The sequence below is a fragment of the Python bivittatus genome, unplaced genomic scaffold (genome assembly GCF_059951505.1).
Source record: "Python bivittatus isolate LINGU-HERP-01145 unplaced genomic scaffold, Pbiv_v1 ctg000610_np1212, whole genome shotgun sequence".
In the NCBI taxonomy this organism is placed as follows: Eukaryota; Metazoa; Chordata; class Lepidosauria; order Squamata; family Pythonidae; genus Python; species Python bivittatus.
Window position 1 is genome coordinate 53142005 of NW_028277088.1, and position 27433 is coordinate 53169437.

A 27433-nucleotide genomic window follows, 5' to 3' on the forward strand; every position below is an offset into this window, starting at 1 on the left:
TTCTATTCTCATTGTTTATTTCAGCTCTACAGCAATTTTTCTAAAACTAAACTCCTTGCTGGGAACACTTAGGGAGCTTTTGAAAATAACATATTTTATAGATTTCAGCTCTGCAGAAGTTTTTAAAAATAAAATATTATCCTAGATAGGGGACACCCTTGCCTGGAGCACTAAAACAAGGCTTGGAAATAACAAAACCTTATAATATATAGATATACAAGCCAATCCACACATGGAACAGCCGGTTTCAGGAGGCTGTGACTGAGCCAAAACACATCTGTTTTGGGTATTTGGTCTATGCGCAGAACGAAATGGAGCTTTTTTGCTGCATTTTTTGTTCCAAGCATAGAATGAAACAGAGCTGTTCTATTCCATGCAGGGGGAAGCAGGAAGCAAGGCAAGGACATCATTCAGGGGATAGTGAAGGGAAGGTGGTGGGAAGCTGGAGGGGCAGGTGAGCTGGTGGGATATGCTGCATGTGGATATCACTAGCAGCTGAGAGGAGAGACTATGCAGGGGAGATTGTGTAGGAGAGTAGGCTGGTGCGATATGCTGGCTCAGGATATCGGTGGGCATTTGATAGGAGGGAGGAAGGGAGAAAAGCAAAGGTGTTGAGAAGATGGGATAGATCAATGGAATATGCTATGCTGGGGGCTGTGGAGAGAGAATGTGACATAGGCTTGCCCTGGTTACCTTACCTGGATTTTGCTTTGCCTGAAACCCAGAAGAACCAAACTGGTCCAGATTAGGGTTTTATTGACCCAAAATATTTCTGTAGAGTTCTGGAAGCACTGGAAGGAATTTCTTATATTTTCAAGTTTTCCTTCCCACTGTAAAACCTCAGATTTTCCTGGGAAATATTTGGGGGCAAACTTGGACTGTTTACTTGGTATGCTATGATTACATTGTTGTATTGTATGAATGGGGTTGGATACCCAAGGACATCGGGCTCATTGTTTGAGAATTATCCTAATATCCAGCCCCCAGGATCTTCCCTTGGGACCTGGTTATTGGATCCACGGTGGCCCTTGACTCTGGCTGCTGCTGTTGAATGCCAGATCGGTTTTCAATAAATCTGTGCTCATTCATGTGGCTGAGGCGGCCAACCTGGCTTGGATCACTGAGACCTGAGTGGGCCCAGAGTGGGTGTTCCCATCTTGAAAATGTGCCCACTTGGTTTCAGGTCTGGCACTAGCTGAGACACTGGGGACGGGAGGTGGTATGGCTGTTGTCATCCATAAGTCGTGGGCTTTCAGAGGTTCTGCTCAACAAATAACTAGATGCAAGACTCTCTGGTTGAAGTTGGGCTCTAAGGAACAGTTGGGACTGCTGCTGGTATATCTTCTTCCCTGCTGCCCAGTATCATCCCTGCCTGAGCTGTTGGATTCTGTTGCTGGGATGGGAATAGAGACACGAAGGCTTGTGGTACTTAGGAATTTCAATTTGCCTCTTGGGAATGTTGAGTCTGGGGCAGCTCAGGAGTTAATGGCCTCCATAGCAACCATGAACCTGTTCCAGGTCATCACGAGCCCAACACATACCAGGGGCTATGCTGTAGGCCTACTTTTGTCTCAGGGCAGCTGTGAAGTTATCTGGTTTTGAAGGACACCATAATCAGTTTGTTGTATTAGTCAAATCATTCTCTGGTTGCTTTTTGGCTTGCTGGTGTCACTTCACCTCACAGGAAAAAGGGCTTCTTAGATCAGCTTGCCCCAGGCCCAGCTGGATTTCAGAGGGAGCTTGAGGTTTTCCCTGAAGATCTGGTGACAGTTTGGCTGAGGCCTTGGATGCAGCCTGAAATGGGCAACTGGCAGAGGCCTTAGACTATTGTGCCTATGGGGCTTCTTCCCTTGCACTGGTCCCAGAGTGTGCCTTGGTTTTCTGAGAAGCTCTGGGAGATGAAGCACAAGAAGAGATGCCTAGACTGCCATTAGGGGAAGATGAAGAATGAATCCGATCAACATGGGTAAGAAGTCCTTTGCACAGCTTCATCAGGTGCACCCACTGCTTCCTTTCCTGGACTGGGAGGCCCTTCTGATAGTCACTCATGTCTCAGTCACCTTTTTATTTGATTATTGTAATGCACTTTACCTGGGCTGCTCTTGAAGACCACTCTGAAGCTACAGTTGGTTTAGAATGCTATGGTGCAAGCAGTGATGGATGTGTCATGGTACAGACATGTGTCCCTGTTGTTTTGTGACAGACGCTAGCTGCCAGTTGGCTTCTAGGTGCAATTCAAGGTCCTGGTTACTCCCTATAAAGCTATTTCATGGCAGAGGTCCTGGTTACTTGACGGACTGCCTGTTTCTCTATGTTTCTGCCTGTCCAGTGAGGTCAGATACAGTGGGTATGCTCCAGGTCCTGTTGATTAAGCAGTGTCATATATAGGACTGAGAAAGTATGCCTTCTCACTGATGACTCTTGCCCTGTGGAATGATATCCACCCCATCCCACCTAAAAATGCATCCTGTTCCCATTCTTTTGACTTTCCACAAATTGTTAAAGACCTAGTTGTTCTCCCAGGCCTGGGACTAGGATGGTAGTTGAGCCCCTTTAGCTTTTTTGGTTCTGTTTTCTGGTCAGCTATATTCTTTTTTTAAAATATATATGTTCTTTTAATCTTTTTTTTTTAAATGTAATTGTAAATTGCTCAGATTTGCTGTAGAGTTGGGAGCCTCAAAATTAAATGAATGAATGAATGAAATATATGCTTAAAAGACCACCTAAAATATTTAAAAACATGTAAATAAATAAGATACTGTGCTTTAAAACATCTTACTAACCTGTGATTTCTTTAACAGTTTTAAAAATATCCAACTTCCTTACTTCCAAAGGAGGTGTATTTGTGTATTCATCACTAGAAAAGAACAATTGAATATTTGACTAATGATGTAATAGATCTTGAGTGCATTTTATGTCTCACATTTGATCCATCAGCAACTTACCCAAAAAAGGATGCATGCAGAAATATGAGATCACCATTGATTGTGGTACAGTTCTTGAAATAATCGATATTGGATTGATTCACTGCAAGAACACCTTTCAATTCACCTATCCCAATTCCACTGCACACTGGGAGAAAAGAAAAATACAATGTTAAGAATGTTTCCAGGGGATTTCATGTGGGATTAAGGATTAGAATCACACATAAGAACAAAGCAACAACAGGCTCACACAATTAATTAGATGTGAACCAAGGAGAAAAGGGATAAACTGCATTTGTTACAAAATAACTTTATCATGGGTCATCTTCTTCATTGATTCTATTTTATTTAATGCAATTATCAAATCTTTACAACTAATAAATCATCATAAAGAGTCAGATATATAGAAACAATTTACAACATTAATCTATTTCAATTCATTTTAAATTTCAATGCAAAATTCCTTTATAATATTCCCAAGAGCATAAACCCATATATTGCCTTATATTTTTATCTTTAAAATCCATAATAATTTTTTTTTCTAATTCTCCATGGATTTTCTGACAAATGTATGTCAATATTAATCAATTTCATCCTACATGTTGCCTGTACGGTAAAATTCAAAAAGATAATGTAACTACATTTTTCCATTTGTATCTATTTGATGCTTGCTGCATCCCTAAATATTCTTGCATAACTATATTTTTCAGATTACCATATTACACAATTTTAAACATGATTTACTATTTTATTCCATATTAAATTATATTTTCATATTTTAAAAATAAATGAGATTGGCTTGTTATGTATATATTTATTTGCAAAATGTACAAGGCTGCCAAACTCTTCACTGACTCTGGGTGGCATACAGTAAAAGCAATTTAAAAAGTACAATTACAAAAAACTCCAAAATCAGAAAGAAAAAGCAAGCAGTGAGAAACAATCAAACAGACAGGACTTGCTACCCACTCTAGGAGCCAAGCTTTCAAGCCTCTTTTAAAAACATTTAGGGTGGAGGCCAGATGTATCTCGGGAGAATAGTGTTCTTACACTTCCAATAAATAGCACTCTATTTAAAATGTGCTCTTTTAAACCCATTAAGATATTGGTCCAGGACCAGAGAGACCTAGATTCAAGTCTATCCTCAGCCACAGAATACTGGGTGATTTTCAGATCAAACCACCACAAAGAATTTTTGTTGTGTGAAAAAAATGGGAGGAATGTAGCATGATGCACGTAGCTTTTTGCTCCTGAAGGAAAGGCAGGAGATTAATATTTATTTATTTATTTATTTAAAACATTTATATAGCCACCCATCTTGTACCAAACCCTGGACAGCTCATCACCAACAGATAAAACAACATCTATTTACAATAAAAAATATTAAAGTCACAAATATTAAAACCAAAACAAACAAACAAACAAAAAACTTGCCGCCATAGCTAAACTTTCACATGCAGCCCACAGCAAGTTTATCTCATCAATCTCACCCTATTCCAGCACTTGGAGGAAAAGCCAGGTCTTAATGCTTTTCGGAAGGTTAAAAGGTTGGGGGCCTGCTGAACCTAAGGGGGAAGGGTGTACCGTAGGAAAAAGTGTGCTTCCTAGGTCCCCTAAGAAGGTAACATTTAAGGGAGGGGAATATGAGCATGCCCACTCTATCCAATCTGGTAGGATAGGCAGATGTCCTTAGGGACATCTTAATCTTACACAATAAGGAGTTTACCAAGTAAGTAATTTGGTTCAGTACTGTAGGCTAAGTGTCACACAGACTTCAGATCACATCCTATTCTATGTCTTCTGAAATGCTACATTCCCTACATTTATCTCCCATTTACTTCGGTAGGCACCAAGATTTTTCTGGCCATAACTAGAACGTATAAGCTGTCCAAAGTTCCGTTTAATAAATTCCCAAATAATAATTTATTTTACTTTTACTTTTTTTTAACAGAGCCACATGATCATAGAAATATCTGGTACACATTACATTGTAACATCTTTTACTTATATCAACTTATACTAGCAATGCCAGTTTACTTCAAGAAAAAGCAGGCCAATTAAGCTCTAGCATTATTTGTCATTTCATTTACAATGAAATAGGGACTTGCAGTGGGATGATCAAGTGCAAAGTAATGTTGACAATACGAATAGGAATCCCTCCAAATCATAAATGTTTAGGTTATTCTGACAATCTTGTTTTATTTCATGTTGATATCTTTCATAGTTTTTTTGAGGACTGGGGCTTGGTGCTTTTCATTCACTTTCTTACTTAAAGGATCCACTCAACAGGAGCTGTGATCAGACAGGACACATATTTATTAAGTCTTTTACAATGAAATATTTTATCCTGCTTTCCACTTAAAAGGTGGTGTAATGATACCACTTCAAAATGGCCAAATCAGAACAATTCAAACATCAGTAAAACCAAAATTACTGCAATGAAATGGATACAGGCAGAAACATTCGTCAGAGTAGAAAACTGGAGACATAATAAAAGACGCAAGATGGCAATAAATTTTGAATAATCAGGGGAATACCTTAACTGGTACATTAAACTTAATGATGTAAGACCTGTTTTCCAAAGTCAGAATATAAGGCACAGAATAATGGATTTAAGTTATAAGAACACAGATTACAATGAAATATTAGAAGTACAGGTAGTCCTCACCGACAGTAATTTGGATCGGGAATTCCATCACTAAGCAACATAGTTGTAAGGCACAACATCACGTGACTGCACCAACTTACGACAGCATCTCCAGCAGTCCCAGTTGCTATTGTTAGGTGAATCACATACAGTTGCAATGTCCCACAGTCACATGATCACCATTTGCAACCTCCTGCTGGCTTTCCCATTGGCTTTGCTTGTTGGAAGGCAGCAGTGAAGGTTGCAAATGGCAATCACTTGACCATGGGATGCTGTGACATCATAATTGTGAGCTGGTTGCTGAGCGCCTGAATCATGATCACATGACCCCAGGGATGCTGCAACGGCCACAACTACGTGGACCTGTCGTAAGTACTCTTCATTCAGCATCGTCATAAGTTTGAACAGTCGCTGAATGAGTGGTCATTCAGTGAGGACTACCTGTAAATTCTTAACAATAGGAACAGTTTGATGGTGAAATCAATTGGTGGAAAGCTTCCTTTCCTATCTTCAAATGGAGAGTTATAGCCATCTTTCAGGGATCCTTGACATTAGATTCTCTGTTGCAACTGGCTGTTCTCTAGAATACCATTTCCCTTTGTTTGGCCTTTACCCTGACTGTGTTTAAAGGTGCTTGAAAACCTGGCTGTTCCCCAGTCCTTGGTTACACTGAACAGTGGGTCTTCTATATTGTATTATTTTAGAATGACTATTTCTTCTTCCAGACATTTTTTAAAATTGATATTTTAGTAATGATTTTATTGCATCCTGCCCAAAGCAACAATGGAGTTGGGTGGCCTTACAAATATAATACGTAAGAAACTGATTTTTGTATTGAGCAGGGGGATGGATTTGATGGCCAAATGGTCCCTTCCAACTCTATGATTCCATGATATGGTTGTAACATCAATTTGCATGTTAATATGTAGTATTAACCACAGCTTCAGTTAACATTATACATTTACCAAAATGATTAAAGCTTCTGTACCAGAATTTGTATTAATATGAAGTGTCTAGTATTAGCAGTGATCCTGTGACTAATGGGATGTTGCATAATTTGATTCTCTATCTTTCATACCTTTGCTACAAGGGCCATCACATTTTTTACACTTTCGAATGCCATTCTGCTCAACTTCTGTAGAGTCTGCATTACATGATCGGACACATGAGCCATGATCTGTTACTACATAGTTATCTGGAAAAATTAGGGAGAGAGAGGAAAAAACAACAGGCATAAGAGAAAAAAAAGGAGACTTGTCACAGAATTTGCATTATTTATTTGACTGATATAATTTTCATTTCCAGCCAAAATTTATATTCTACAAAAAAAGATACACAACATACTCCCTTAAATCAACTATAAGCCAACCAATATAAATGGCACACAATTTTAACAAGTCTTAATAAATTTTAAAAATTGGCAAATATAAACTTCAGAATGGACTGATGTGCAAAATAACCTCACTAGTAATTGAGCAGCTATGTGCATATTTTCATAGGAGAGGATTCCCCATAGCCTTTGAAACATTTTAATGAATTATAAATATACATTTAAAAGTTCATTAGATTCTTTGTACCAGGTCCTTCATGAAAAAAACAGAACTCATTTGTCTTGAATGAAACCTGAGACAATTTTTGAAAGCATGTCAGGAAAGAAGGAAGGAAGGAAGGAAGGAAGGAAGGAAGGAAGGAAGGAAGGAAGGAAGGAAGGAAGGAAGGAAGGAAGGAAGGAGGGAGGGTATTTTCCCCAAATTCTCTTCTCCTTTGAATGAAATCTCAAAAGTAAATTCTCTTTCTTCAAACTGAATGGGATTCATTCAGATACACAGTGGTCAATCTTTATGGATGGATATTTTTATGAATAAATTCCTTCAAAAGGTCTTCTAATATTTCATTTATTCTCACAACAGTGTAGCACTGCATACCTAGCACTATGCTCATGATTCTTCATTCTACAATGGACAGACGAGCGCACATAAGTATCTTCCTGAGGTCCGAATTTGGAGTTAATATGAAGCATCCCAAATAAAAGGTAGAAAGAAACTTAACTAGTTTTGTTAAGTATATTTATTTAACATAAATAATAATATTTATTTAACTTACGTGGGCAGTTTTTCACACAGGTTGCCCCAAAACTGTACTTTCCTTCTGGGTTGTCTTCCAACTGATAGGTATAGGGATTGTATATTTGCAAAGCTGGGCAAGACTCCTTGCAAGTTGCATCATCCCAAAACTTGAGACATGCCTGTAAAAAAGTAATCCAATAATATACACAAAGAACCATGTTTTGTTTTAACATAACAGGAAACAGCAGCAATAGATCTTAAACAATTAGGTAAGACTGAAATCAGTCTTCAGAGACTCAGTATTCCATTCATCCAAACATTAATGTAGTGTTTTGGGATTTATTCAGCACCATCAATATTTAAACTTAGGTCATCACAATATTCTATTAAAGGAGATCATTACAATTTCACTCAGTGGAAATAGTCCAATGCTAAGATGAGACCCAATTCTATGTCTGGAATCCTAAACTCCTTTTCTTGCATACACTTCTCACCTCCATGTATAAATAGCTCAGATCAAGCTTGTGAGTGAAAGGTAAATGCATCATCAACTGAGTAGATGATTGTTTTGGTTGGAAGCTGGTGATATAATGCACTCATTTTACCTACTGGCAGATGATCCATTCAGTGAACCCTGATAGACTACCCAAAATATGTTTAGCTGAACAGATAAGTATGGCTCATCCCATCTCCTGGGTAAGTCAATTTAGCAAAGTTATTTTCCAGCATGGATTTTCCAGCTAATATTTACTCTCAACTGCCTCCCAGGCAAAGGAAAATTTTGAACAGGGAGTCCTAGATATCAGTGCCCAAACAGACATGGAGTTATTGGCAAAAAGTAGATCTTTAAACTGGTTGGCTAAGAACAAAACCACTTTCCTAATAGAAAAATACCTGTCAACAAGTTTGATGCACTTTCTAAGAAGGGCCTATTCTAGAGCAAGATTTGAGTTGTTGTATTCCATGACCAAATATGGGTGCTTCCATCACTTGCCATATCATGAGAGGATGTGTATACGCGGTGCTCCAGCCATCAAAGATATTGCTCATTTTATTTGATTGTCAACTGTATGCCCCTTTTAGGCTTAAATATTGTCCTATTTCCTACTGGACTCCAAAGTATACACTGTTAGCAGAACTGCTAGGCAGTTAAGCTAAGAATCCATTATATTGAACAGATCAGGGTATCTTGTAAAGGCAATGTATTTTTCTGAACATTGATTGTTTGCACTTAGTACTTACATATTTTATTATTGTATTTTCTTTTACCTATTTTACCTATTATTTTTTTATATGGTCATAAGATCGATCTATCGATCTATCGATCTATCATACTTTTCAGTTATCCCTTTATTCTTTCTTTCTTGAATTAATATCACATTTACAAAATAAATATTTTATGCTGATTATCTAATATAAACTTTTGCTACCAGAAGTACAGAATAAAAGTTCATGCAAATTAAAAAAAATTAAATTTAATATGGAAATTACTAATAATAGCTAGGATAATTATAACTAAAAGAAATGGTAGTCAACAGATTATGTGGAGATATAATCTTTCTGCATTTTCTGGAATACTTTAAGAATAAGACTAAAGCATAAGGTTTTGTTTTATGTTTTATATATTTGTCATATTTCTTTTCATTGTTTTGTTCTCTATTTATTGCAGAACACTTGAAAGAAATCTAGGCACTCTAACCTAATTTGATTTTTTATTTCCTTTGTTATATTGTTAAAGTGTTACGCAAGTTTCTACAGCTTCCTTACCAAGCAATCACTTTCTTTAGGACCTGTACATCCTGCTGCGCACTGAGTATGACAGCAGTCACTTGGCAACTTTCCTTTGCATCGACCTGAGCACTGTGCCGCACAGTCAATCTTAGTTACTGAAAGTTAAAAATACCGTAAGTTAAACTACATTATTTTTGCAAATTAAAAATATGCAATAATTTGCAGAAAACGTATATAATATTTGACTGGGCCACCATTTTGTTACACCATTTCTTTACGAGAACCTGAAACCAATGGAAACAAGATTTACATGTCTATTACATTATACAAAATAAGCATAAATCAGCTGGTCATTATGGTATAAGAGAACAGAGCAGAAGATGTAAAAAGTCTACTTAATGAAATATTACACATTAAATCACTACCCTATTTCAAAAGAAAAAAAGAAAAACAATATATATTCTTACATGTTTGGCAATTCTCTTCGCCAGCGCCCCAACAGTGCCCTCTTGTGCAATTCGCATGACAATGAGGACCTAAGGGAAAACAATTACAAAATGCCTCTGAACATAATGAATGGATTCATGCTGGTTTTTATGGAAAGCTTGTTTTATGGGGGAAAAAATTAAGCAAGGGAATAACTGTTGTCAGTTTTGAATTCATGTGCCAAGCACTATGAAATCCAAAACCTGGGGTTTTAACCAATTGCCAAATCTTTCATGCTTTCATATGGATCTCCATAAGGTATTATCGCTCACAACCAAATGATCAGTGATGTCATGAATATTCATAGTTGAAAACTGGGCCCTTAAATAAAAATATTTACAAAATGTATGCCCTGCATTTAAACTGTATATTAATTCCTAAGGGTAGGAATAAATATCAGCAAAATAAATAAAAGCTGTCTATGTCAAGGAAACCACACATTTTCTTTGGGGATTTTTTCCTTCCAAATTTAAGAGACAACTACATTTTTTTACTTTATAAAGAAATCAAACTATAATTTTAGTCTTATGCTGCTGGGAATTCTGGGAGTTGTAATCTCAACAATTTGGAAGGTATTAATTTGGGATAGCTACCAACTCTATATCATGAATTATTCCATATCATGAAGCAGAAAAATAACTTTAACTTCCTGACTTACTATTTCTATAGAAATGAAAACAGTGAAGGTATGCACAGTTGCTAATGAACAAAAATGAATGCTGTGGGATCATTACAAATGATAGTACAGAAGTCTGTTGTGAGAATCATGATAAGCCTTGGTTTTCTATGTTCTACCCTTCCTTAGACAATGAAAAATGATTTAAGAAATAGCATAGTCCAAACAAAGGGAGGTGAATGATATTGAGAGCAGAATATTTAATAGAAGGAAGGAGAGTTGTGAAGGTTTCAGCATTTAACACAAATAATATGGATAGTGTTTTTTTTTAAATTACATATAGGGAAAGATTATTATTTTGCAAACATTTTAGTGCAAAGAAGAACAAAATAAATAATCAATAGACCCATATATGTTTTAAGATGCTTAGCAATATAGGTCATGAGCCCAAATTTCTGACCTGTATCTATCCAAACAAAGTATAGAAAAAAAAAATAGAGGTAGATAATTTGTCAAAAATGCAGATTTAATTTGAAAAGAATTGGCAAAACAGAAAGAATGATAAAATTCAGTGCATGAACAAAGCATAAGCATGTTTAATATAATAATTAATATAGTATATTTTCACTAGTTGATTTGTATCCATGCTCAAATTCTACCAGTTTGCCAGTGGTAGTCTGGTGTGTGCATAACACATGCAATAATAACACATGCAAAAGTTTTTATAAAGCAAGGATTACCAAATTTGATGCTAATTCTATATTACCCATTCCTAAAACTGTATAGGAAATATTTATATTTTTGTTCTACTGTTGAGGAACTAGTGGCTTACAACATTCTCAGACTTCTAGAGAGACACCTCTGCAATTTAGAGGGCTCCAAACATTATTCCAGAAGGAGTTGCTGCAACATCCTCCTTGCTGTCAGGCTGGTCTTAGAGAGAAGCTCATATAGGAATTCTGTTTACACACAGTTCATTCTTGTACTTGCATCGACAGTATTCTAAGTATCAAGGTTTCTCTTCCAAAGAAAAGCAGCAGAGTAGGAGAGCCTCCTACAATCAGAATAATATTCCAGAAGGTTGCAGAGGTATGAGAACTTTCATTGTTTCTGCACTTCCATAGGCTAAATGAAGGGTGTGATTCAAATGGAACTGCATAGCTAACTGCAAAGTTGTTACCTAAAAAGCTAATCATCAGGTTATCTGTACATTAGATAATCCAGAGTCCTGTGAGGAAAAATGGCCTAACCCTAAAGTGTTTCCACCTCCAAAATACATAATCTGATGGAGGTAATCTGATATAGGGACTGAGAGAAGGCAGATCAGTCACAAAGGAGCACACACCCAGTCCACCTGCCATGGGCATCTTACCTAAGGCCCTCCTGAAACTTGCAGCACCACTGGAAGTAACTATTCTATGTAAATGTATGCTGTTGTACCAATAAACAACATAGAACAGGTTTAAAACTATTTCTTCTTCCCCAATTTTTCCTGTCCAGTCAAAGAATTTCTGGGATGTGGGTTGACGAGGTCTTAAGGTGATTAAAAGAGCAACCGCATGCTTCATGTAATTTAAGGCATAATATTGCTGAAAATTATAAAGGATTAATACCTCCTGCTAAGGTTGGCTATCAAATATATAGTGAAAGAGAACAAACATGCTTTCTTGAAGAATCCATTACAATTCATGTTTCTATATATGTTTCTATACTCATATACGTTTTGCTTTACAGTACAATAAAAGTATAAATTATCCCTATACCGTGCAAATATTGCAAGATACATACAAAATGTAGTTGGAGATAGTAAATCAATCACATTTTTAAGAAGAATTCATATATTCCTCTGTTAGGGAAATGCTTATTGTTATTATAAAATCACATGAAATAAACCCTGCACTGTTTCTTTAGAATTAGTTCAGTAAATGTCATGAACTGTATTTCTTCTGTGCATACTTACAGTATGTCAGTGTCTTCATTCTTTCACTAGGGTCAAACTGTACAAAACGATGAATATTATTTTTATCAAAAATGTCATCCCACAGAACATTTTCCATGCTGCAGAGGTAGGGGTTATTCCTGAACTTGACTCCTCCATTTAGAATTTCTGCCAAAAGAAATTAGGACAAAGAGATTAATGTGCACGGTTTGATCTCTATACTTTAAAAAAATCAGACAAGGATAATCATTTCAATTTATTATGATGAAAGACCATTCACAAGTTAGCAGACCACTATGATACTTTAGTCTTAAAAGCTTGGATTCAAATCCCATTTCTAAGTCCATGTCACTGCATGAACCCCATCATTTTCCACTCTTCATTTTTGCATCACATTTATATTACTTTCAGAAAAAAATATAAATAATGATTTTATTTAAAAATCAGGACAACTCGGCATATTAAATAGAATAGCATAGTGACAAACATACTAAACCAAAGGCTCAGTTAAAATTTATCTTCTGTTATTAACTTGGTGAATGTTTAAAACAATTCTCTAATTCTCATCTTGAAGATTACTATCTGTAACATGGAGATGATAATAACTGACAACTGGAATAGACAAACTATTTCCATTGGAGCCTTTCTTTATATGTAATCTGTTAGGAGCTCCCTAGAAGGTGTGAATGAAGGAAGTGAGAATTATAGTGAGAATTATAGGCAGTCCTTGAGTTACGATGGTAATTGGGTCCAGAATTTCTGTTGCTAAGGTCATAAAACATGACAACACATGACTAACATGTGACCACTCCTGGCAGTCCCAGTTGCTGTTGTTAACCGAATCCCACCAGACATTAGGCAAGGACCCACCCCGATCCAAGCCACTCCCAGCTTGGTAAGGTAAGGGACTGCCTCCTCTTCAACCCCCCACCCGCCTATCTCCACCCCCCCATTTCTGCCCTTTTGGTCACCTTGAACTCCCTTGCTGCCTTAAACTCCAATGGCCCTGCCACCCTGTCGGCCTTGCCGCCCTGTGCTCCACTGGCTCTGCCAACCTGCCAGCCCTGCGGTCACTGGCCCTGGCAGCCCTGCTGCCCCCAGCTGACCTTCACAGCCTTCCTCCCACTGTTGACAAGGCGTGCCCAGCCTGTTCCTATGTGAGGCAACTGCTGGCTGCACCAGGCCTTCCTGAGGCTGCCCGAGCTGTTCTCCAAATAGCACAAGTAGGTGGCAAGGCTGGCAGGGCTGGTAGGGTGGCAGGGTGAGTGAAGCAAAGGGCAGCAGGGCTGGCAGTGTAGTAGGGCGAATGGAGTGCAGGGTGGTGGAGGCGGTTGGGGCTTTGCGCTGTGGCACTGGGGTGGCTGGCTGTGGTGGGGGGCTTGTGATGGAATATGAGAATGACCTTGGAAGATGGGGGGGAAGAGATACTGCTTAGGAAATGGTCAGATAAAAGGGGGAGGAACCTGCAACTGAATAATGGGCAGAGAAAGAATCTTAGAAAGGACCTGCCCTAACTGATCAGGTGGTAAAAAGGGATGACGGGAGATTTGTACTTTCAGACTTGCAAGATTCTATTAACATAGGGTTACAATAAAACAGAATTAGTTCATCTTGTTGTGTTTCCTCTCTGGTCTACTTAGGAGCCTGACAGAGCTTGAGGTGGCACTCCTCAGCAGTGGCACTGAGGCTGAAGTAGAGGCTCAGGAGCAGTGGTGGCCAGCTGAGACTGCTGAAGGCCCTTACCTCTACTTCAGCCCCAGTGCTGCCACAGCCACTGAGGAATGCCACTGTGCAGGGCCACCAAAGGGTAGAGATGAAGAGGAGTTGAAGCCCCTGAGGTCGTAAGTGTGGGTGGGCTACCAAGCACCCAAATTTTGATTACGTGACCGTAGGGGTGCTGCAATGGCTGTAACTCTGCAGAACCGGGTGTAAGTACCATTCATTCAGCACCGCCATCACTTTGAATGCTCGCTGAATGAATGGTCTTAACTCAAGGACTACCTGTATGTGGGAACCCCCTAACCCCCTCCCTTTCCCTGTCATTTTTTCCACAAAAGCTGCTTCTTTTAGTCCAGGTTGGGTTTAGTGGACCACAATAAATTTGGTCAATTTGTCAATTTGACTTATGATTAACAAGCATTATTAAGTAACTAAAATAACATAAATCTAAGATGTATAGAGAAATAAAATATAGAAAATACAAAAGAAAATCTACTAAAAAGTAAGTAAACAGAGAGGTACTGTACATGTACAAATTTACCATATATATAAAATGTTGCCATGTTATAGTCTATGGCTATTGAGATAAACTATAAAATCCATTCAAATTTGATAGAATTGTGGTTCTTGCCTTTGATGTTTCATTATTTTAAACCTGTTTTTTTTGTAATGTAGCAATTAATTCACATCTCAGTTTTCCAGTGTTGGGTAATTATTATTTTAGCTGCTAAAATTAAATAGATAATAAATTCCTTATTTTTAAGCTTGAGATTTGGTCCTGTAAATAAATGTAATAGGGCTAACGCTGGAGAATATTTGATGCTTTGTTTAGTAATGGTACTTATCTCCCCCAAAATTTTATGCCTAAAGGTTATAGCTTTATTGCACCACCACCACAAATGAAAGAATGACCCTTCTGATTTCTAGTCTTTGAAATTTCCAGTCTGACTTTTTTTTAATTAAAAATTGACCAGATTAGACTGGTAGTGAGGGGAATGGAGAATGAACCTTATAATTTTAGGAGATGACTGAATAGCCCCTTGTTTCTTTTTAAAATATATTTTGAAGCCTGGTTGCATATAGCAGTCCCATGCTATTTGAAGAATGGCATTCTTTTTGGTGCTTATTGGCGTGGTCACATGACTACATGTTGCTCACACCTTGGATTTCTTTCTGAATGTATGCTGGCATAACATGTGGGGGCTAGTGACCATCCTACTATTGGACTCCATCTCACTGTTTGAACTGAAAATCTGAGGAGCTCCCAAGGAAATTAGGCCATAAATTCCATAAAATTTGGTGAAACTTGCATTAAGCTACCTGCTCTTCTCAATTGTTTAAAATGTACTGAGTTATTCAGTACAAAATGTTTTTTCAGAAACCAAAGTGCTGATTAATAAGTAGCTTGGCCCTGTGATTCAGGGACAGGTAACTTCCAGATAGAATTACTAAAATGAACTTTATTTGAGCATACCCTTGGGGCTTCTGGAACAGAAGCTACAGCTAGGTTAATGACCAAAGTTGCCTTACTATAGCTATTTCATACCCATTCTAAAACACTGATTTTCAAGCTTCTACAAGTATGATTGAAAGTTTTGGTCTGACTATACAATTTTTTCTTTTTTAAAATGTGACCATTTCCAGTCATTATCAGCTACCTGTACAACTAAAATTTCTGGATAAACCTTCTTTTCTGCACTAGTTCTTAGCAATGTCATTTCCTTGACACCTATCCTGTGGAATGACCACATGGTATACCAGGCTTTAATACTGGCATGTTTTTATTCTTTTATTTATTTTGGCTTTCTCCAGTCATTAGTGTCCCTCCACTGTCTTTTCAATGAACTATTTTAATCTGATAATATTGGTTCTAAACTACTGTAAACCACTTCGGGAGTTTACACATATATTCGAATAACAATAACAATAAACAAATTCAACTGCTGAAAAAATTCCTTGTCTGATGATGCTGGTACTAAAAAAGATATGCAGCTCCTTCCATGTCTTGTCAAAAAATTAATGCATGCTACATATTATATGCTGGATCAAATCCATTCTTTCAAGAATATAGACTGGGGTAATATGCTTTGCTAACAACTCAAAAGACTGTTTATTAATAATATGAACATTTGTGAAATTGTTAGTTATGCTTTCCCCTCCAAATTTCTCACCTGCTAAGCGTCTCATTGGTAGCTCTTCAAGTCCCTTCATGCCATTATGATTTAATAAAACTGCTAGTGCAGCATTTTCATAAAGTGTGTTCCCTCGTATTATCTGGAGATTCTCCAGAGGAATGGTTTGCACTGCATTCATTGCTATAACCACATAGCCAGCCACTTCTTGTATACTCTGGAAGATATGGAAGAGAAAGGTATGCAAAATAAAGACAGAGACTATAACTAATTCCTCCTTCTTGACTTTGCGTTGGCTAACAATATTTAGGAGCAATATCCCATTCCCCCAAATAAGTAAAATGGAAATAAAGTAACTTCCACATAACATTCATATATTCAAAATAACTCCTTAAGACTTATAAGGATAAATTCCAGAAATATAAGATAATATTTATCTATTCAATTTATATAGCTGTGACTCAAGGTGGCATAAAGTTAAAACAACAAAGAACCCTATAGAAATAAAATATAATTGAATATAAGAAGACATAAAGTAAATTTCATGAGACCTAAATTTTTAATAACCAAAACTTATGAAACCAGACAAGCTCAAAGGGTGTCCTGTTCCAGTGCCCGGGGGAAAAGCCAGTCTTCAAAGCGTTAAAAACAATGGGCTGGGCTGGGGCCATCTGGAGCAGGGGAATGGCAGAGGGGAATGCCATTTCATAGAGTAGGCACATTTCCTGGGTGCCGCCAAATGACATTGTTTAAGTTATGGGAGCCAGAGCACGCCAACTTCCTAGAAAGGTGGACATAATAGGAAACAGATGGTCCTGCAAACGACCTATCCCTGTGCCATGTAGGGCTTTAAAGACCAGCCCCTTGAATTGCATCTGGAAAGCCAATGAAGCTTGCAAAGTAGTAGAGTTATGGGGACACACCAAGGTATGCCCATCACTGCCTGCACTGTTGCATTCTGAACCAGTTAAAGTAACTTCTTACAAATTCGTAGGTGTACAATGAAAATAAGAGCTTGTTTGAAATGCATATTTCTCATTGGTTGTAATCTCCTGAGCAAACTGAATGCAACAAAAATCTTTGTGTGTTTGTCCATGGGAGTGTGTGGGAAGGGGGTTGTTCCTGGGATGCCCTTGTTGCATTACCCAGAGCTCCCATGGTTAGGCCCAAGAATGAATGATGGTGCAGACAAACAGCATTTAGAACATTAGGATGTAACAGAATCATACGTTAGGAGGTGGAAAATGGGACTGTGACTTTTCTTTAACAAAATGTCCCCAACACAAAACGTATTCCTAATCTGGATGTGTATTGCTCTTTTCAAAGGCAGGTAAAAGCATTATTGTTCTCTGTCATCTCCATCCAGACTAGAACAATCTACTTCATTTTACGAACCTTTAGAAAGCTAAGGCTGTAGTTGTAATCCACGTAAGTGATTTCCAGATTGCCAAGCACTACTTCACAGTTCTCATACATCCTCTTAAGGTTGTTATAGTGGTCCTCCACGCTTGCAAGTTGAGTTAGCTTATTGCTGGTTCCTTGACAAACTGCAAAAAGAATAAACATGTAATAAAATCTGAAAATCTGCATGCCAAACAGCTAAAAATAAGTGCAGACTCTGGCTGTTCCTAATTATGTCAATGTAAAGTTTCTCACTGAAATTATTCCCCTCACTTTGGGATCTGAACACAAAATCTAAAATTCCATCTACTTTCTACTGAAAATAGGAGTATTGTAGAAATGGGAAAGCATTGCTTATAATTTATAATATAATTATGTTTATAAAATGTGCATTTATTTTTAATTTGTATATTTTTAAATGTATATAAATATTATTATAATTATAATATTATAATTATTATTTGGCCAATAATCATTCTGAAGACATGCATTTAATAGTACTAGTGAAGCAAATATGAGTGTTAACACCTTTCAACCAATACTATTCCTTCAATTGTAGCAAATTGTTATAATTTAATATAAAATATTTTTAGACTCTATAAAATGGTATCTAAATTATAGACCAAGAAGAACAAACAAAACAAAAATAAAATACTTTATATATTAAAACAAAAGATGGATTTAAATGTAAACAGTATCAGTATCAATAGACTAACAAAGAAAATAAAAAGGCTAAACACCATTAAAATTAAAAAAGCAAAATTTTCTTGAGAACACTGCGGATAATAGCAAATCAAAACTGTGTACTACAAAGCTAGACATTTCTTATCTTTAGTGAATTACTGTATAACTTCCAGAGTTTCTGCATCAACCCTAACATAAAATTTAGGATGCTTCATAAATTGGGGCAATCCCAATGACACTGACTTGGCTGGGAACTCAAAAGTACCTTGAAAGGCCTAATTATCCATTTTCATTGGGGAAGACTAATAGCTCTACATGGAGAACAATTAAAGTTATTCAGGCTTAGAGCTCAGTAAAGGAAATAAATTAATGTGTGTCTTCTGCCCATTGTTACCTATCTAGCAAACTGATAGAAATGAATGCAGCTATTTCTGACTTACTAAAGAAGAATAGTTCATTTACATGAAATGTAATTTGTTATATGATCTAACTTTCTAAAGCATTTATTCTAGAAAAAAGAGAATTACCAATTACCACCCCATCATATGAATTACCAATTCATCCCATCATATGTAAGTTATTTTTATGCAGCACAATTTTAAATACTACTTCATCCCATGGCAGCAATAATGAAAAAGAAAAACAATAATAAAAAAAGAACACCACCTATTTTGTCAGGTATCCAGCTTCAAGTCCTGGCAACTTAGTTCTGATCTCTCATGACCTGGGAAGCAGCAAGTACCTGCAATGTTGTTGGCAGGACCAGATGGTGCAGGGATAGACCCCATCTGCTTGCTTCAACAAGTTGCACCAAGCAAAGAACTACACCACATCATGAAACCTTATCATACCCATGAGTACAGAACTTGTCTGTCTGTACCCTTTCAAAATATTATGAATAATAAAAAACAATACAAATCTTTAGGGATATACAGGGCTATTCTTTAGAAATCCCGATACACAAATATTTCAACTTATTCTACTGTATTTCAAGAGGACCTGATTTAATGATGCCCTGCGGTCACAAGAGAAATCTGTATTAAAAATACTATGTATGCGCCCTTAACTTGCCAATTACTTTCTTTGTTTGGGTGAGGGACAAAGAAAAGTTAAACTATTGTAACTGCCACTACAAACTCAGATCAAAACAAACCATTGAAATAAACAATAAAACAACAGCAATCCACAGATTCATAGGAAAAACAACACGTAAAATAAAATAACCGGAAATACAGCAATCTATGCCCCAATCCGTAGCCCAAAATTAAAGCGCTGTTCCTTGCTGTAGGGAACAGTCATAATGCACCAGTCCCTGAGGCCTGAGCCTCAATTTCACAAACTATCTAAAACAAGGAGGGAAGGGCCATCTGAATGTCTGGGGCCAAGCTACAGTCTTCCAGAAAAGGGGACTTGCAATTGAAAAGGCATGGTTCTGAATGGGAGAGAAGCTAGCAAAATAAATTGATAATGGGCTGGATTTAGCTGGGACTGTAGGAAAAAGAAAATTGCCCCAAATAGACCCCCCTCCCCCTAATGGGATCAGCAAGTTGTTAGTGGTTCATAACTGCTTGTTTTTAAGCACTCCTCTCTCCCAGTTATGACAGCCAGAATGGAGCATGTGAAGACCAGCATATGCGTCTCACACAGATGCAATAAGAGGGTAAGCAGAAACCCACATACAGATGGAACATGTAACTATGTTATCCAGAAAAATATAGACACCTTCTTGAGACACTGCTGACAAAGGGGTTGGAAAGAATTCCAGTAGCGATGCTCTATGTGCTTTCTTTAATCGTGTTTTATTTTTTATTTAGTTGGAATTAGTGTTCTTTAAGTTATAGAATAAACTGCTATTCAGAATATCCTATCAGTTTGCATTTGTACAAGATGGTTCCATTTGAAGTACTACTGCAACATGTCCAAATACTGTAATATATGTTAATACTTTTCTTAAAATCCATCTCTTTTTATTGTATGTACAAGCAGGATTAAATGTTTAACATTCCCATTAGATTACTGAAGTATAATTCCACGTGCATTATCCAATTACTTCCACGCAGCTTTGCTTAGTAGTTTCCTATAGCACTGTAACAAAACCTTTCATTTTTATATTGTTTATGATAATAAAGTAAATTATTAACCAGTTGTCTATTTTAAAAAATCAAACACTATACAGGCACTTATCTTTCTAACATGATCCAATTCCAAATATACTGCTGATCTAGTTTACTGTCAAAGTATAAACATATGTAAGCAATCATAGTTGCTTCTAAACCAAGAACTCTCATTTATCTCATCTTGGGAAATTCTAGAAATCTAAGGTTTTTTGGTATTCTGTTATTTTAATCAGCTATACTTTGAAGAACCAGAACAGTGAGGCTGAAAATACATGGAAAATATCAGTAACTAAAAAGCAAATTAAAGAACAAAGAATATAAAGTAGAAAGTACATTGGTACTTATATATGAAAACAGAAATTCAACAGTTTTGTGCTGTAACTTATCAACAAATATATATTTTTCATGTTGTTATTAACTGTACACATTACAGTTTTTCTCCTAAAAAATAAAATTAAAATCACCCATCCATAGAAATAATGTACCACCACCCTTTGCCAGAAGTCATCTTGAATGTAAAGCACATGTTCAGGAGTTTTTATACAGCTACAGGGACATTTAATTGTGAAATTAATATGATCCAACCTGCCTCCTTTATCCTGATAATATGGGATGAATAAAAAAGACTTAATGTTAATATATTATATGTACAGAGCAAGCAATGAAACAACACTTTTCAGTTTAGTTTATATTTTATTTCTTTATATTTGAATTATTTTATAAGTCACCCAGTTAGTATTCAGTAGAAGGCACCTTAGTGCATGCAAGATACATGCACAGAAACTTCTGTAATTAAAGTTCATGCTAAAATTTCATGTTAACGTGACAGTTTATCTGTTTTAAAATGTATATAATAAATGTTATGAATGTGTGTAAAATGATACCATTTAACCAGAAAATAATGAATAGAAATGAAATTGCATTTTATCTAAAACTGTTTAGGTATATGCTGATGATTCTTATTGGAAATCCAATTAAATAAGCAAGTATTGTCATCAAATGATGCCTTATAATTGTCATGTAATATTTTGTATAGCTGTCTAATTATAAAATTCTCCATGATTTTGATGCAAATCTCCACTGATAAAATGTAAAGCATGAATGCTTAAGCCTCTTAATCTGCCATCTACTATAAATTTGTAGTATAATGTTGGAAAATCCTTGAAAGTGTACTGGCAATGGATTTTGTTGCATTTTTATTCTCCATAATACCTGTGAGGTTCTAAAGATATTCAATAAAGAAATAAAGATATGAGATTTTTTCAGATGACCAGCTCATGCTGTAATTATGTCTTATTAATGTGATGCAAATATAATCTTATTAACATTGTGATAGCTTTAACTTTATAACTTTCCTGGAATTTAGACCACTATGATCCAGCCACTTCAGCGCTGAGAAATCTGCTGATTGGACTGACAAACCGACAACTAACCTTGCTACTCTCCAAACTGATAAATCCAATATATACTTGCTACCTGTCCATAAATCATGATCTCATTGCATCTAAGCAAACAGAGATCCTGAGGCTAATTAAAAAAAAAAACCCTTCTGCTCCTCTTTCACAGAAAGATTAGAGAGGAACCACAAGCATTTGCTTCTCCTCCCTATCTATCTATTATAAATGCTATTAACACCAACACTAAACTTTGGGAGAGAACCAGTTTGGTATAGTGGTTAAGGCGCTGGGCTAGAAAATGGAGACCATAACTTCTAGTCCTGCCTTACGCAAGGAGCCAGCTGGGTGACCTTAGGCCAGTCATTCCTCTCAGTCCTAGGAAGAAGGCAATGGCAAACCACTTCTGAAATTTCGCCAAGAAAACTGCAGGGACTAGTCCAGGCAGTCGCTAGGAGTCAACACTGACTCAAAGGCACAACAACAACAACAAAAACTGTATGGGAAGCAAGATGGGTGATCCAATGGGAGTAATGGGGGAAGACCTGCAGAGATAAGAAGTAATTTATAAAAGTAAGGGGAAAAGATTTCCCTAGTAACATCAAAGAAATGGAGAAGAATTATGAATTATTCGGAATTTTGAATTACAACACTAATAGGTTCAACTTCAGTTTTGCTTTTAAATCAAAGCTTCATTAACTATTTGCTCTGGTTTCATGCTAAAAGTGCTAAGTGAAAATGGCCTGTGAAAAATCAGAGAAAAGGGTGAAGTCAGAGAAACCTGACTTCAATGCTTTTCCAGTGACTGTTTATAGAACAGGTTACTCTGAGGGAACCAGAACAGTCCTGTGTGTAGCTCAATATTTGTATTGCCTTCCCCTGTGTCTTTACATGTCCTCCAAATCTGTGAATTTTTAAAACTGAAATGTAATCCAACACACAAAGTCTGCACAAATACTTCATACGTACACGTGGTTCTAACTCCACACGGCATAAGACTGAAAGAAAAAAAAATTAAGACACAACATTTTGCATGAGAATCCATGGTGGTGGTGGTGGTGAAACTATTCAATACTATGCAATGAAATTGTTCGCTTTAAGTCAAAGTGCTATGACCACGACATCTTACATTTGAATATGGGTTAAAAACAATACTTCCTTAAGGATGTATAGGATTTAAACCACTGCTTCCATTCTTACAGTTTATGCCCATCTGTCAGGGTATATAGTCATAAGAGATGCAAATTTGGGAATATATATCTAGCAGTGCAGTTATTTATGAGAAGTGGTGACTGTGAAGTGGCTCTCACATCCTCTACCCTTCCTGATTTGGACCTCTAGAGATTTGATTGATGATTTTATTGGTTTACTATCTGCTGTATGCCAAAAACATTCTTGGAGGTTTATAACATCAAACTATCCATAGTACTAATAAAGGTATCAACCTACGCTAACATCTGCAGTCCAGTTGAAAGTCATCACAGCTTAAAAACTTTAGGGAATGACTCTATCTTCTTGAACACCAGCAGAGAGTGTACCATGTGAAAGTCCAGAGGCAAGTTGTTACAGAGGGATGGAGAAACAACAGGAAAAAAGCCAGTCTCCTAACCCCACTTGCACATGTATGGGGGGAACTTCAACATCCCTCTTTGAGATAAGCAGATTGTATGGATCAGTTCTATCTGAAAGTAACAGTCCTAGAGATACCTGGAAACCAAGCCATAAAAGGCTTTATACTGTAGGTTAAAATCAACACCTGGAAACCTATTAGGAGCCAAAGTAGCACCCACAGAACTAGGGTTACAAGGCTGTAGCAGCTCTCACCTGCCAACAAACTTGCAGTTCTCAGATAGCATTCAAAGGCAGCCCCTTATAGAGTGTACTGCGGTAGTTTATCCTTGGGGTGATACTGGAATGTTACAGTTGCCAGGGCCTCTATTCCTATCCAACTGATGCAACCAGTTGAAGCCGGGATGCTCCCATAGCCATGCTCCCCACCTGCCTAGCTAATAACACTTAGGAGAACCCTCAGGTAATGGAGAATCCTTCTGATGAGTGCCATTTTGTTCAGAATCACAAATGGAGCTGACATCCAAACCATCTCCAGCTTAGCTCAGGATATAGATGTATACCTGAGTATCATCAGCATATTTTTGATATCTCAGCCTGACAAGTAACCTCTCCTAGCAGCTTCATGTAGTTATTAAAGAGCAGTCGAGAGACAAAGTTTGTATGATCTCACTCCTCCTTCTCCCATAAGCACTGACTAAGATATATTGATCATATTTCCTGGGAATTTTGACTAACTGGCTCCACACCTTTGGGTTTAGGAAGGTTAGTGCTACACATGGCTAGTATTCTCCCTATCTAAAGTAGAGAAATCCTCTTTATTTTCTACATAAATGTCATGTTCTTATTATTTCAATGTATGAACTAAAACAAAATGTATCTTTCCATAGTCCAATTTTCTTTTAATGGTATTGGAGCTTTGCAGTAATAAACATAAATATGGGTGCTATAACCAGTTAAAATATTTTCTTTCAGATACATCATCTGCAAACTGAGATGATGCAATTAAAAGTTGTGATAGATTGGGGCAGCCTAGAAATTTCATAAATAAATAAATAAATCTTATAAATAAAAAAATTAATAAAAATAAACAATCAAGCAAAATAAATATAACTGAATGGTCAAATCAGTTAAGAATAGGGTGTTAAAAACAATTAATTACTGAAATTAAATATGTTAATTAAATAGCATAAACTTCAGTTTATAAATGATTTGTTTAAATTAAATATATGATGAGAAATTACAATATGAAGATTGAATACTGAAGACCTTCATATGCCATAATAGCAAGGAAGCTGGGAACACATATTATTGTGGAACAAAAATATAATTAGATCTTAAGTTTCTAACGTATCCTAATTTCCTATTGAAAACCCATTACAGTTTCCTAATGTATAGAACTAATAACACAGGTTGACAAATAAAGCTTATTTCATGTTTTTCTTGCCATATGACAATGAACAAAAACTTAATCATATACCTTTAGGTAAAACCTATTTAATTAATAGTAGGTTATCCTAGTCCATAATAAAGTCATGAAAATTATATACTATGGCTGAAATAATCAGGACTCAAAAATATGTACTTTGGGGGGGATATAAGTAGTGACACAAGAATGATTCTGATTCAATGATTCATTTCCTTTGCTCCAGTTCAGAATCAGGTTGTTCTGCACTTTACGATTACCAGCTGGACCATCTCCTGATCACACCCTTGTGTACAGCTATGGGTGGCTGTCCTCTTAAAAGTCAGTCAATTCCAAGTACAAATACAGTAAGACTACTGACCAATCATTCTTGCGTCATAGCCTGTTCTGTGAGCTACGTGTAGAAACATAATTATGGGTTCAGTATCTCATAAATGTTCAACTCTACAAATATTGCTTCTCAGTCTCTGCTTTCCTGCCACAGTTTGGTAATAATTAATCACAGTTAACCTGATGAACTTGGTGTTTATCAGAAAATAAAGCAAAATATTGTTTAGCAAACCCAATGCAAATAGTTGCTTGGCCAAACTAGAGAAAAGGTAAGAGGAAATTCTATAACTTCTACCCTCTGAGATTTCATAGTAATTTTTATTCATGCATTTCATGTAGCTAAATGGAAGGTTCAAAACCCATCTTGCTTTGCATCAATAACTGGGTTCATATATTGAACTAAATCATAATATAGTTTGTTTAGATTAAGCTTAGTGTACATGTGACTTATCCATCATTAACATGGATGAGCATGTTAATGAATTAGCATGACGTATGAACCTATATAATTTTAGAGGACCTATAATGAATTCTGTAATTCTGTAAGTAGCAAAATTCATCTGTGTACATATCTAAAACAGGAATATTCTTGTCACCAGTAGATGCCTATGAACAGAATGGCATTTTTTAATCCCTTCTATATCTATGGCAAACACTATTCTGTACTAGAAAACAAATGTGGCTGACAAAATAAGAGTGACAACCCAGTTGTCTTATAGATGAACTATCCCATTTTTAATGCTATTTTTTCCTTCCAGGGATGGAAGTAAGAGCTGCCCAAAATACTTCTAGGACAGCAACAGCTGCCCTTCCATTTCAATTGGACTTTGGCAAGTCTCTAGAACAGGAGGTAGCAAAATTTTGCGGGACGAGTTCACATTCCATTGGAAGAAAGGCAAGAGGCACAAATCAGCAATAGACAGGAGTAATGTATCTCCCCTTTACTCTTTGTCTCTGAACCCTCTCTCAGAGAACTTTTGTATGGCAGCATTAAAGAACTGCTATCCAGTGCAGAAGGCTGTGGATTTGCACAACACACTAGGCTAAAGTGTAAGTGGCTATTTGTGATTAAAAGATAGTACTCCCATCCTGGGTCAAAGTCACAAACTCCCATGATATTTCTTTCATGTAGAAGAAGAGTTGTACAGAGAAGGCACACTCTTCCACATGGGAGAAGGCAGAAACTTTGGTACCATAGCCAACATTTAATGCTTGATTCTTCTTCTAAGCCCTTTGTGTTGATCAGGTTCATCACTTTCAGGTTCATCACTTTCAGGTTTCTAAAAGTTTCTGATAAAGGGATATTGATTTATTCAACTGGGTACCTTTACTATTGTGTTTCCATACTACATATGTCCCATATGGAACATTTCTTTTTTGGCTCCATCACTAAAACAAAATATGAATTTGAATCATGGATTCTTCTGACTAGGCAAGGTCAGAATCTTACATTCAGCATCAACTCAGATTGGCTCACCATGCCAGATGTGGCTCATTAAATCTGCCTGCTTGAAGAACGGGTCAGTGGGACTCAGGCTTCTAGGTGAACGTGACATGCAAATTCTGTCATACTATAAAACTGAGCATTTGTGAATTTTATTTAATGGAAGGTGTAACAATTAGTTTTCTAATAAATACTATTTCATGCTGTAAATGAAATAAATATGTGTTATAACATTATATATTGCAGTACATAATAGTGGGAAGTTGGTGTCACCTTATTATAATCACATAAAATGTCTTAATTTAATTTAATTTAAACTCTAAAATATGTGAGTGCTGAATCAGAGTTTGTGCATTGACTTGCACATGCGTGTGCTGAGGGACACTATTAGTTCTTCCAGAACTGAAAGTTAATCAACGGACAAAGTCCATACAGACTGAATGCCAAACAAACTTTCTGAATCAGTAGTATAATCCATGTTACAGCTTGTTTGTGGAGTTCAAAATTTCATTGCCATTCCATCACTTGCTCAATTGGTCTAGAGGGTCTGACATACATCAGGCAAATACCCTACAAATGGGCAGAGCCAGCTACTGCATCATGTTCTTCTGCAAAGTTCACAGGGTTTAGTACAAAAATGAACTAGAACTGGAATACTTTTATATCACTCTCTTCTTCACAGAAGCACTTAAGCAAAAAAAACTATATTTGTTTTTTCACATGCCATTTAAATCACTTACGCTAGCCGCAACAACCACACAAGAAACAATTGCCCATGCTTATGTTACAGTAGAATATGTAGCTCTCC

The 27433-nt window shown here is 36.7% G+C and overlaps 1 protein-coding gene across 2 annotated transcripts in view; it reads right to left on the minus strand.

Moving 5' to 3' along the window:
• EGFR (epidermal growth factor receptor) overlaps nucleotides 1–27433 on the minus strand; it is a 145900-nt gene that overhangs the window by 40759 nt on the left and 77708 nt on the right. For both annotated transcript variants that reach the window (XM_025163547.2, XM_025163546.2), the window contains exons 2-10: nucleotides 17656–17807; nucleotides 16300–16477; nucleotides 12431–12577; nucleotides 9836–9904; nucleotides 9405–9523; nucleotides 7675–7816; nucleotides 6650–6766; nucleotides 2946–3072; nucleotides 2784–2857 (exon numbers count right to left, since the gene is read on the minus strand). In XM_025163547.2, the coding sequence (XP_025019315.1) occupies nucleotides 2784–2857; nucleotides 2946–3072; nucleotides 6650–6766; nucleotides 7675–7816; nucleotides 9405–9523; nucleotides 9836–9904; nucleotides 12431–12577; nucleotides 16300–16477; nucleotides 17656–17807 (1125 nt within the window). The remainder of the gene's footprint in view (nucleotides 1–2783; nucleotides 2858–2945; nucleotides 3073–6649; nucleotides 6767–7674; nucleotides 7817–9404; nucleotides 9524–9835; nucleotides 9905–12430; nucleotides 12578–16299; nucleotides 16478–17655; nucleotides 17808–27433) is intronic.